Source organism: Carlito syrichta, unplaced genomic scaffold (genome assembly GCF_000164805.1).
Source record: "Carlito syrichta isolate Samal-C Ts95f unplaced genomic scaffold, Tarsius_syrichta-2.0.1 Scaffold307112, whole genome shotgun sequence".
Taxonomy (NCBI): domain Eukaryota; kingdom Metazoa; phylum Chordata; class Mammalia; order Primates; family Tarsiidae; genus Carlito; species Carlito syrichta.
The window spans coordinates 1,916,626-1,929,672 of NW_007251208.1; the positions used below are offsets into that span (position 1 = coordinate 1,916,626).

Genomic DNA, 13,047 nt, shown 5'->3' on the forward strand with positions numbered 1-13,047 from the left:
GGAAAGGTCAGAGATGCACAATGAGACACAAGAGCGTGCTCTGCCCAAATGCCAAGGAAGTAAAGAGTTAGAAGCAGGAAAGAGTTGTCTAGACAATCAATTGCACAAATACTACAGGATATGCTACTCCAGTTATGAACTTTAAAAAAAGCTATGGTTTTGGTACTTTTCTCACAGATTTACTATAAGTATCAATAGTATGTAAATTGTGCAGCACAGTGATTAACACGTGGTAGACTTTGGATAGCTTTCAGTTAACTTTTCTAAAAGCATTTACAAAAGTTCACACAGTACAGACAGCAAATAGTGAATCAATTTTAAGAGCTAATAAAAATTGCATCAATGTTATTGTAATTAAAAATAATTTATATTAGATAAAGTAAGACTGGTGTTCTAAAAAGTAAAGGACGAACAAGTGCCTAGCGTAAGCAACACTTCATAGGATATAGACTTCTAGATAACAAGAGTATCAGCAGCAACTGAAGCTGAGGGAGATCATATTAAGCAAAAACCAGTAGCCATTTTATGATAAAGTGTATAAAACACGACCAGTTGGAAGTTTCTTCCAAGATTTAACAACTCAAATTTTTAAAGGATTTTTAAAAACATTATGGACCAAGAAATACCAGTGTTGATATCTATCGGGTTGATAATCTGAGCTCACGTACAGAGTACTTACCTTTTGATGTAAGCCTAACTGGCACATGTCTTCCATGGATACGCAGGGTTTTCCATCAGCTTTCTTAGAAGACAGGCAGATGAGCAGATCCCAAGGACCCAAATCACCTAATAACAAAAAAAATTGAAAACAAATAATTTTGTAGCAGATTTTTTTTTTTTTTTTTTGAGTTGGAGTCTCACTCTGTCGCCCAGACTGGAGTGCAGTGGCCGCTCCCGGCCACCGCAGCCTCGACCTGCTGGGCTCCGGCGATCCTTCCGCCTCAGCCTTCCATGTAGCTGGAATTACAGGCATGTGCTACCATGCCTGGCTGATTTTTTTATTTATTGTAGAGATAAGGTCTCGCCGCCCAGGCGGGTCTCGAACCCGCAGGCTCAGGCAATCCACTCACCTCAGCCTCCCAAAGGCACAGGATTATAGGCTGAGCCACCGAGCCCGGCTTATAGCAGATATTTCAAAGACTGTATTTAGTTTTTCAGATTAAAGAATGCAATTATTTAAATTCTAAAGCACAAGCAACAGTGATTCTGCATATATTTAAAAGAAAAAGTCAATATTCAAAGTAACTGAAATTCAACTTATTAAATGCAGCAAATTTAACATTTTTATATTTAGTGTTATATTCCATAGAAAATTCAATTATCTGAAGACATCATAAAATTGCTTTGAAAGATTAAAATTAGAATACTTTAAGTCACTAATTTTATAAATTTATAAAGTCTTATTATAGATTGTGAAGAAAGATTATAAAGTCTTTTAAGACAGGAGAAAGTTGTGAAATCAAGTAATAAGAAGACAAAACACAGAATATTTTGCTCCAGGCTTGGACACTCCCACTATTTTTTATAAATCCAAACATCAAATGTAGTTTTATAAGATTTCTTACAAAGAAAAAGTTGTGCCAGGCAGAAAATAAAATTCAATGAAAATAAAAAAGAGGTTTTGCATTAAAAAAAAAAAAAAAGGAATTGTGATCTAGTTTTAGACAGGGTTGAGTTCAAACTTCAGAGAATAACATAGACCAAAGCAAATGATATTTCAATGATTTCACCAAGGACAAAGCTCTTTGACAATACATCATTGTAACTTGCCAAAGTAATCTCAGAAGAGTATATTCTTGCATAATTTCTGAACATTTTAAAGTTAACATTTGTGTATACATGTGGTCCATATTTTCTTTGAGATATGTATGTGAATATGATTTGCAAATAATTGGTACTGTGAAAATGTTTGTTGAGTAACCGAATGAATAACTATCCCCCGATAGAATAGTAAACACAAGCCATAGTAAACACAAACCAGGTTCGGTGGCTCAGCCTGTAATCCCGCACCTTTGGGAGGCTGAGGTGAGTGGATTGCCTGAGCCCGCGGGTTTGAGACCCGCCTGGGCAACTTGGCAAGACCTCATTTCTACAATAAATCAAAAATGAGCCGGGCGTGGTAGCACGCGCCTGTAGTTCCAGCTACTTGGAAGGCTGAGGCGGAAGGATCGCCGGAGCCCAGCAGGGCGAGGCTGCAGTGGCCGGGAGCAGCCACTACACTCCAATCTGGGCGACAGAGTGAGACTCCAACTCAAAAAAAAAAAAAAGAATAGCAAACACATTATCTCATGGAGCAAACAACAGCAAAAACAGAAGAAATATACTTCAATTTTTAATGTTATTCAAAGATGACATAGCAACTCAAAAAAAACAGGAAAAAAAAAAAACACTGAGTAATGTCTTAGAAAACTGATGTTAGAAAATTTCCCCATTTTGAATGCAAATCCAATTTTAAAAAAATTAAATGACATTTGTATACACTGCCTCTTTTATTGATCAATTCTGAGATAAATGTTTCTTCACAGTATATATTTACACCAAATTTCAACAGTCAGTTAGGTACAGTGTCTTCTAACAAGGCTAGGAAATAGCCAGCTTCTTCAAATCCCTCTTTTTTCAAATTTTTCAGAAGAACTTCTACTTGAGAAGCATAATGTTTGCAACAAAAAACTTTATTTTTTTTAAAAAAGGATTAATAAGAAAGAGGAATCTAGGACAATTAGGAATGAAATTTCATTTCTCATCTATCAAGTTATTTTCACAAGCCCTGTGCTACCTGGGCTCCTGGTTCCTCTGTCTCACATTGTGCTCTGCTAGAAGGAGGCCCAGACAACTGAACTCAAGCTCTTGTCCTAGAGCTCCTCCGCTTGATGTTCCCCAAGACGCTGGAAGACAACAAGGTAGTTCAAAGGGACAAAGAGAAATGGAGCAATTGGTTTCAGGATGAGAGACATGAGGCCCCCGCCAACCCATAATTTATTTATAAAAATGTGTGTATTTATTCGTACATGTTTAAACTTCAGCCTTCAAAGTACTCTTTGATGCCATACCCCTATCAAGATGCTTTTCCATTGCTCAACACAGTTTTTGAATTCATCAATTTTGATAATTGTTAGTGCTTCTGCTATTTTTTTGTTTCACCTTTTCCACTTCAGCAAAACGTTCCCCTTCGAGGAATTTTTTTTTCCCTGGGGAAACAAACAAACATAAAATCACTCAGGGTGATATCGAGTGAACAGGGGGGATGGGGCACAGGGGTCATGCCATCTGTGATCTAAAACTGCTGAACATTCAGTGCGGTGTGGGCAGGTTATTCATGTAAAGCATCATGAAATAGGCAAATGCAGAGAAGGAGTCTCCCAAAACAAAAAAATTTACTGATGTCAAACACAACTTCTCACACTAACTGGTACACTAATGCCGATGTGTTCTTAAAACACTTACATAGCAGGGAAAGACTGTACTTCAAGGGGACTGCCCTCTAAAAAATAATTGCGTTTTTTTTTTTTTTTTTTTTTTTGAGCACGGGATTACAGGCTGAGCCACCGAGCCCAGCTAATTCCGGTATTTTTGGGATCCCCCCCGGTATAGGCCCTTAGGCCTTAGGCTTGAAAGAACTGCCCTGCTCCTTACACTCTCACTTTGAAGAAACATTTAAACGAATTCTTACAGTTAAAATCAAACTCTATATGATGAGTCCAATACTATACTTTAAAGGTGCATCTGGCTTTCTCATCCAAAAACTTTTGATGTGGATTCAAAGGGAAACACAAAGATTGTTTTTATTCTAGATTATTTCTAGCCCAGGAAATACTAAAAACCCTAGAAACCTCCTGTCACAGGATTCCTAACCAAATATTTAAAGAAGATAAAAATATGTAAAGAGAAAAGAATGTCAAATCATGGCTTGCAGCCTGCAGAGTTTGAGTCCTAAAAACAGAGTATGTTTTATATTCCTCTAAGTCTAAAGCATGCCCACCCGTCACTACCTAAGGCACACACATAATTTCTAGAGTTGATAGAAAGAAATATATATTTAAGCCATAAAAGTTTAAAACTGGAAAACACATTTAAATAATTCAAAGCGGCCAGGCTCGGTGGCTCAGCCTGTAATCCCAGCACTTTGGGAGGCCGAGATGAGTGGATTGCTTGAGCCCATGGGTTCAAGACTTGCCTGGGCAACTTGGTGAGACCTCATCTCTACAATAAATCAAAAATTAGCCAGGCGTGGTAGCACGCGCCTGTAGTTCCAGCTACATGGAAGGCTGAGGCGGAAGGATCGCCGGAGCCCAGCAGGTCGAGGCTGCGGTGGCTGGGAGCAGCTACTGCACTCCAATCTGGGTAAATGAGTGACACTCCAACTCAAAATAATAATAATAATAATAATAATAATTCAAAGCATTGAATTTATTAAGAACTGCCTATGAGCAGAGCATTGTACTAGAAACATGAAAGTAAATAGCAAAAGAAGAGAAGACAGTTGCTGCTCTCAGCAATCTATTTGAAGGCTTTAAATATTAAAAATAAATTAGATTACATACTGGGGGAACTCCCCAAAAAAACAGATTTGTTTTTTGGAGGGCGGGCCCCTTGTAGTACAGATTTCCCTCACTAGGTAAGTGTTCTAGGAACCCACCAGTATCAGTGTTATAGCTGGCATTGTTGTGAGAGGCTGGGTTCAGTTGCAATGAATTTTTTTTTTTTTTCAGACTCAACATGTGTGCCCGTTTCATGATGAGTCATTTAAGAGTGCACTTGCCTACACCACACTGAGTGTTCAGCAGTTTTTGACCAAAAATGGCATGACCGCATTCCCCACCCCCCTCCCATTCACCTAATCTCACCCTGGGCAACTTTTTTTTTCCTCCCGGATGAAAAAAGTCCTCAGAGGAAAATGTTTTGCCATAGAAGAGGTGAAAGTGGCAGAAGCACTAAAAGGCATCAAAATTGATGAGTTCAAAAACCGTTTTGAGAAGTGGGAAAAAAGTCTTGATAGCTATATCACGTCAAAAGGAGGGTTTTTTAAAGGTGACTGAAGTTTCAACATGTAGGAATAAATATACAATTTTTTATAAATAAATTATGGGTTTTTTGTCACAGTTTCTTGGCATTTATAAGGGTGATCTCTCATCACTTATCAATTAATATTTTAAATTAAAAATTAGTAATTCAAAAATACTCCATAGCCCACAAATGTCTTCTTAAAATGAAGTAAAGCATGACTGGAATTTCAGGTGATTTCTTCATTTAACATTTTCCTTAATTCTTGCTACTATGGTCTGAAAAATGCTGATTGTTTACACTCAAAACTCCCATTGTTACCCTTACGGGATTCTATCTCAATGTCCCAAAATCTATTTCCTAGTTAAATATTTAGTAGACCTTTCCACTTTCTCTTCATTTTGATCTTTAACATTAGAAGTCAACTTCCTCCCTTGCTTCCCAAGGCCCTTTATTTAAAAAGAAAAATCTCTATTTGTTTCATGAGAGCTGCTGGGTAATCAAATTTAGTTAAAGAAACCCTAAATGCACATTGTAATGTAGAAACTGGGCAGAGAACAAAGCACTTTCACTAGCTAAGTAAATCACATTTAGAAGTTAGCCTTGGAGCATTTGGAATACAAATTTGTACCTCAGCAAAGTTACAAATTACTATATATTGTGGGGCTTTGGGGCCACATTCCACAGTTGAAAGCATGAGCATTTAGCAGGCAAATGCTCAGTCTCCTGCAGAGACCGTATACTGGAGGCACACGGGCAAGTCAAGCCCTCAGATGGGTGCATTTGGCCAGGAGAGCATTTGTTTTGTTTTTGTTTTAATTTTTAGCATTTGCCAAAATACAATGTCTGCACAGTTCACATACAAACCCAGATTTCAGCCTTCCTTTGAAAGTTTCAAAGCCCTGGCAACACTGGGTACATAGCCTACAAGGCAGCAACTGACTGGAGCCACTTTCCATATTTCTTTTGTTTGCCATGTTCCCCCATTGCTCTGACTGGGCTCTGCCTCTGGGAGCAGCAAAAAGTTCTAGACCTGGTATAAAATACCGGTGTGCCCTATTTCCATGAATTGGTCATTTGGCAAATTGATGTCCCATATTTTAGCTTTTAATGAATTAAATGTGTTAATTAGACACATTGGTTTTGTTGAGATGACGTCAAGCAAATAGGTATTTGGTCAATTGGTTTTAGGGGAATATCTGAATCCACCCTTTAATCTCTAGATTCTGCATGATCTTCCTCAAGTTGAGGGAAAGTCACCTCAACTACAAGGACATTTTATTGGTTATGTCATAGTTGGTAAGGGCTGATGCCTAGCTTCTTTGTGTTTCTTTCTTTCAGACTCTAGAAAAATCAAGAGTTGTTAGTGGTCAATTTTTTTCTTTTATGCTCTTCTTTCTTGTTGAAGTGCTAAAGTGCCCAGGGTCTGTTCCCAGATGGGCCTGGCCTCATCTCTTTCTTGTTCACACTCTCTCTTTGTACCCTTTTCCCCATTAAGCCAGTCTCAAAGCTGTTGCCCTAGTTGTAAATGGCCTACAACAGGTTCTTTTGAGACACTGAATCAAACATTCTTTCTTTGTGTCCTTCTTTTTTTTATTTTTAATTTTAATTAACTAATTAATTATTTTGAGTTGAAGTCTCACTCCTTCGCCCAGACTGGAGTGCGGTGGCCGCTCCCAGCCACCGCAGCCTCGACCTGGGCTCCGGCGATCCTTCTGCTCAGCCTTCCAAGTAGCTGGAACTACAGGCGCGCGCTACCACACCCGAATAATTTTTTGATTTATTGTATAGATGAGGTCTCACCAAGTTGCCCAGGCGGGTCTCAAACCCGCGGGCTCAAGCAATCCACTCACCTCAGCCTCCCAAAGCGCAGGATTACAGGCTGAGCCACCAAGCCCGGCTTTTATTTTTAATTTTAAAGCTGTGGGGTACAATTAATGAATAGGTATACAAGTGGTCATCATACAGGTAAAGTTCAATCCTCCCTTTGGTCTCCACTTTACCTAGCTTGAGATCAGGTGACCTTATTAATGTTATGTGCCTCCCACCCCCATCCCCTGGCAGTTTCTACTACTGACAATCCCTTTCTTACATTATTATGGTAAATGTTCAGAGTCCACTTATGAGTGAGAACATGTGGTACTTAGTTCTTTGTTTCTGAGATAAACCACTGAGTATTATAGACTCTAGATCCATCAAAGTTGCTGCAAATTCCATAATTTTGTCTTTCTTTATTGTTGCATGATATTCCATTTTGTATATGTACTACATTTTTTAATCCAGTCCTTCTTGACGTGCCTATTCTGCTCCTGGAAGGCTGACATTAGAGTGATAAGAGCTGAAAAATCAGATTTATGTTTAGGAAAAATCAGGCAATGTAGACCCCGGCCAATTTGGATGGCGGCTTCTTAGGTTCTCCTAGCTTGGAGAAAAGGACAACTTTATGTGATTTAGCCTTGCTTTTTAGAATACTGCATTACAATTTGGGACCAAAGCCACTACTAATAAATAAAAAGCAGAGATAGTAGCAATAGTAATAATGATATCAACAGTTAATAGTTCATGGGCACTTACAATGTGCCAAATACTGTTTGAAGTATTTGTAGCAACTCATTTATTCCACACAATAACTGACTGGATCTGATTATTCTACTTTTTTATAGGCAAAGAAAGGTTAGGTAACTTACCCAGGGTCCCCCTCTCAGTTAAAGGTGGGAAGAGAATCTGAATACAGAAAAAGTCTAGCTCTAGACACTGTGTTCTTGAACATGATGCTATTATCCCCTCAAAAACCGGGGGGGCAACAAAAAAACTTAGCTATGGATGTCTTTTGCATATTAATTTAGGCAATACTTCCAACAACTTTTGGGGGTAGAAACACTTATTACATGTATTTTATAAATGAGGAAACAGACACAGAGAAGTTACCTAGCTCTGGCCTTTCTCAGTTACTGCCCATGGCATCTATTTTCTTTGGGGAGCGTAGAGGAAAGAATGACTGCAACAGATATACCTGGGGCATTCCTAGACCCTGACCTACTAGTGGCAGTCTATCACATTATTAGCAATACTACCGGTAAGTTGAAGTATATTTTCACACATACAACGAGCTAGTAGCCATTGCACATGTGCTCAGCAGTTATAAATATTTACTTGGCCTCTACTTATTTTTGAAAAGAAATTCCTGAACATTTCAGGTTTTGTGTGCGTGCGTGTGTGTGTGTGTGTGTGTGTGTGTGTGTGTGTGTGTGTGTGTTTGAAATTATTTCCTTCCCTGTCACAGAGAAACCAAAGCCTACCAATTGGGCTAGCCAAGGTCTTCCGTAGAGAGGTCATAGGGCACTGTTCTAAAGAAAACAGGATGTAGACAGTCCACTTCCCCTCTCAGAATAACAAAAACATGAAAAATCTGCAGGCACTTCCCCAAAAGCTCTGAAACAAAACTGCTGATAACTCTCATCACTATCGTGTCTCCATAGTGTTATCTCAGGAAAAGACAAAGACTACACAGACAATTTTTGTAAGGAGATGTCAGGGTCCACATTTATTAATACAGATACAAAACAGCACTGACTGTAGCTTTTATACTTCTCAAAGTGTTCTCAGAAATCAGCTAACCTCTCGGTGTTAAAAGTAAGGTTTGTTTTTAAAGTTTTTTGTTTTTTTTCTTTTTTTGTTTGTTTTTAAATCAAGCATCTGCCATAAGGATTGAGGTTGCCTTCAGAATATTTCCAGTCTCTCATAGGCAGTGTGCCATAAAGTAAACAATCATTTCCTGGCTCACAAATGACCTCTCTCACTGATAGTATCTGCAGGATCTTTAATTTAATCCAGAGAACCACAGAGAACTCTGAGATAGCATTATTTATATTAGCATCAAATGCTGTTTATTCTCAAGGAATGGCAACATCAATCTTCTGGGTCACTTTATAAAACTCTAAGAATAGTATGCCTACTTATGTCTACTCCTGCTTTACTCTTCTCCATAGCATTTCCCACCATCTGTTAGTTGGTATTTTTTTTCTATTTGTTTATTATGTCTCCCCCAGTTTGACTATGAGCTTCATGAGGGCAGAGACTTTGTCTATTTTGTCCTTGCTATATTCTCAATACCTACAATAGTGGCTGAAATGCAAAAAGTATTTGCCACATATTTGTTAAATATATTTATGAATGAATGAATATCTGAATGTGAGCATCAGATCACTAATTAGAACTCAATTAGAAGCCAATATATTGAAATGCTATCATAAAAATTAAAAAGAGAAAAAGAGTGAGAAAAGTGTTAGTTTTTTTTTAAAAGGACATATATCTTTTACTTATTAGCTGGCAAGGATAAAGAAGGAAAAGTGAACATAAGAAAAATAATTAACCCTTCGTTGTGGTTAAAGAAATTGTAAAATAGGAGATTCCAAGTGCTTTGCATATTGGAAATTTTCCTATCGACACACATCAGAGAAACACACAAATAAATATATGCATATATATAAGTATATAAATAAATGTATATTTTTACATATACATTTTTCCTTTAGGATGAAGTGCTAAAGGTGTTTATTTAATAATTCATAATATTCTTTTATAATATATAAGGATATTTCATATGTTCTTTTATAATATATAAGGGTATTTCATATTCTTTTATAATATATAAGGCTATTTCATATGTTAAATCTTCCATCAGTAGTACCCTTCTTTCCACAACTAGATTATAAAAGTCCTATGGAATAACAAAGTCTTAGTTATTTAGTTTATCATTATTCCTTAAGGACAAGAAAAAATTACCTTATATATATATATTTGTTTATTTATTTATTTATTTTGAGTCAGAGTCACTCTGTTGCCCAAGCTGGAATGCAGTGACAAACTGCTCACAGTCACTGCAGCCTGCTTAGCTAGGCATTCCTTCTGCCTCAGTCTTCCAAGTAACTGGAATTATAGGTGCATGTCACCATGCCCAGCTAATATTTTGAATTATTGTAGAGACAAGATCTCTCCAAATTGCCCATGCTGGTCTCAAACCCCTGGGCTCAGGCAACCCTCTTGCCTTGGCCTCTCAAAGTGCTGGGATTGCAGACTTGAGCCACTGCACAGCCAACCTTATTGTTTCTAACAATGATTATAGTAGACACTTAGTAGATGTTTACTGGATTGGTTGTTTCAATTTCAGGATTAATCTTTAAGATAAATCATATGTATGTATAGAACTTTGAGATCCTCAATGAAATTATACAATATGGTCACAAAATTTAATTAAATCTGGTTCTTCAACCCAAGAGTCTGGTCCTGGGTGTTTATTTGTTATGTTTCTGGCTCCAAATCCTTTAAGAGTTAGTGATGGATTTTTGGGTGTCACAACAGAGAAATTCTAAATCTCTTGAAGGTCTAAACTCATACTAGGGATCAGGCTTTCCTGTCCTATTGTCTGCCCTCTCTCTGCTCTACAAAAGGCTGTGAAGGTCAACAAGATCATTTCTGTGATGAGTTTTGAGCTCCCCAACATCTTCTCATCTACCCACAAGTTCAAGAAAGTAATATTTTTCTTAAATGTTGCAAAAGAAAAAATTCCTGCTCTGAATAAATTTGGCATTAAGAAGAGCATGAAAGGAAGTAGATGAGTTTATTCCTGTGAAATAAACTCTTTAAGAAATGTTTGCTTTAGAAGGCTTACTAAAGTTTTCTCTTAGATTTTTTTTTAAAGGTTTTTATGCCATTTACGCAATCTTTTTTTGAAGTGTAACTGATTGTATGTATGTGTGGGTACATGCATTTAAACTCCCACTGCTTTCAAGACTATTATCTGTCTGGGAGAAAACTCTTGTTGTTGCATTTTACTAAACTTATAAATGTCTGAATGTTCAACAGCTTAAAAGACCTTAAAAGAAATGAACTCTGCAACAATTTAAAAATGAGAAAATAGCTAGTGTCAAATGTTGGTTTCTAATACTCATTCTTCAATAAAAAGGAAACAAGTTCTTGAAGAAATGACTGATTCAAAGGTTGGAGCAGAAAATACACAAGATAAGCCCAGAAAATCCTAGTGCCAGAAAGTAGGAAAGTGCTCAAAACAAACAAATAAACAAACAAACAAGCAAGAAAACAAACAAAAGCGATGATCAAGGTATATAAAAAATATACTGAAACCAAAGCTGGTACAATTTGAGCAACAAAATAAGAAAAGTAATATTGAATTATAACCCAAAGCATAAACTAAATATCCATGAGTCTATACTGGTGCAAATAAATAACTGAATAAATAAATAAATGGCGGTGAAGAGACAAATTTCTCTTACAGAAGAATTCCGAGTAAGTTATGTAGCTACTTGGCTTTCAAGGAGGTAAGGTATAACTTCCTACTCCTTAAATGTAAACTGCAATTTAAATTTAAATGTAAACACCTTTCCAAAGAGTTCAGCATGAAAAGAAGGTATAAAAGAATAACTTGACAGTGGAAAAATCTGACAAGCATTATTAACTCAGCCAGATAATCAGGTTAACAGCAATAGTGCTAAGTCATATTGACAATGTATACCCTTGATATGATCGATGAGAAAGATACTTTATCTCGTGGTCATAATCATTCAAACCCAAATTCCAGTCTAATCATGAGAAAAACATCAGCCAAATTCTTATGGAAAGACATCAAGCCGGGCTCGGTGGCTCAGCCTGTAATCCCGCGCCTTTGGGAGGCTGAGGTGAGTGGATTGCCTGAGCCCGCGGGTTCGAGACCCGCCTGGGCAGCGAGACCTCATCTCTACAATAAATCAAAAAATCAGCCGGGCGTGGTAGCGCACGCCTGTAATTCCGGCTACTCGGAAGGCTGAGGGAAGGATCGCCGGAGCCCAGCAGGTCGAGACTGCGGCGGCCCGGAGCTGCCACTGCACTCCAGTCTGGGCAACAGAGACTCCAACTCAAAAAAAAAAAAGAAAGACATCAAAATGACAGACCAGTTCCTCTCAAAGCTGTCGAGGTCATCCAAAACAAGGAAAGTCTGAGGAACTCTCAACCCCAAGAGGAGCCTAAGGAAATATGATGACTATATGTAGTTTGGAATCCAAGATGGGATCTTGAAACAAAAAAAAAGGACATTAGATAAAAAGTAAGGAAATCCTTATAAAGTATGGACCTTAGTTTCTAAAATGCCTGAATACACAAATTCTCCAGAAATAAAATTATTATTGTTATGTGTCTGTAGCTAGTCACATACTAATTCTATATCTTGCCAAAGTATTTTATACTAAGAATGCTGCAGCACAAAACCAATCAGCATTACAATGCAAAAAGAGAAAATAATTACTTTTTATGCAAGATGCATTTTTCCACAAATAGGAATTTTATTTTATTTCTTAAAATACAAAGAACTGAAAAATAGATCACATTTAGGGTTTAAGGCTTTTTTTTTTTTTTTTTTTTTTTTTTTTTAATACATGCAGCCCTTCAAATTCCTATCCGTCCTTTACATTTTTTACTAGTTCCCTCTAAATTCAACAATTCCTTTGGAACTTTACTTACATCTATTGCTTTAGTTATTGTTCTGTGGTTGACTCCCAGATTCACAAATCTTAATCTTTCTTATGTCTCTGGAGTCATTTCCAGTAACACTCTGGAACAGAAGGCCTGCTGAACAAGTACAAATCTGAACCCATTTATCTCCTGATCACCTCCTCCTTCCATTTATTTTTTTAAAATCATCAAAGGTGTAGCCACTTTCCTTCCCATTCATTTCACACATCCCATTAATTTCAGATCTCATCAATTATTTTTTTCTTATTTATTTTTATTTATTTTAAATCAATATTTTTATTATGATATTGTGGGGTACAGTTAAGGGTTAGGCATACAAATATGCTTTGTTTAGGCACCCTTGTTGATAAGAGGTGTCTCCCCGACCCCAGACAGATATTTACTACTATTAATCCCATCTCCCTTCCCCTGCCCCCATAGTTTCCCACCACTGTCAGTATTACCTTGGATGTTCAAGGTCCACAATATGAGTGAGAACATGTGATACTCAGATCTTTGTTTCTGTGAGAGATCACTCAGTAT

The 13,047-nt window shown here is 37.3% G+C and overlaps 1 protein-coding gene across 1 annotated transcript in view; it reads right to left on the bottom strand.

Moving 5' to 3' along the window:
- Positions 1–13,047, bottom strand: part of CPED1 (cadherin like and PC-esterase domain containing 1) — a 325,934-nt gene that overhangs the window by 253,881 nt on the left and 59,006 nt on the right. The window contains exon 3 of the mRNA XM_008063879.2: positions 680–786. Coding sequence (XP_008062070.1) covers positions 680–786 — 107 coding nt within the window. The remainder of the gene's footprint in view (positions 1–679; positions 787–13,047) is intronic.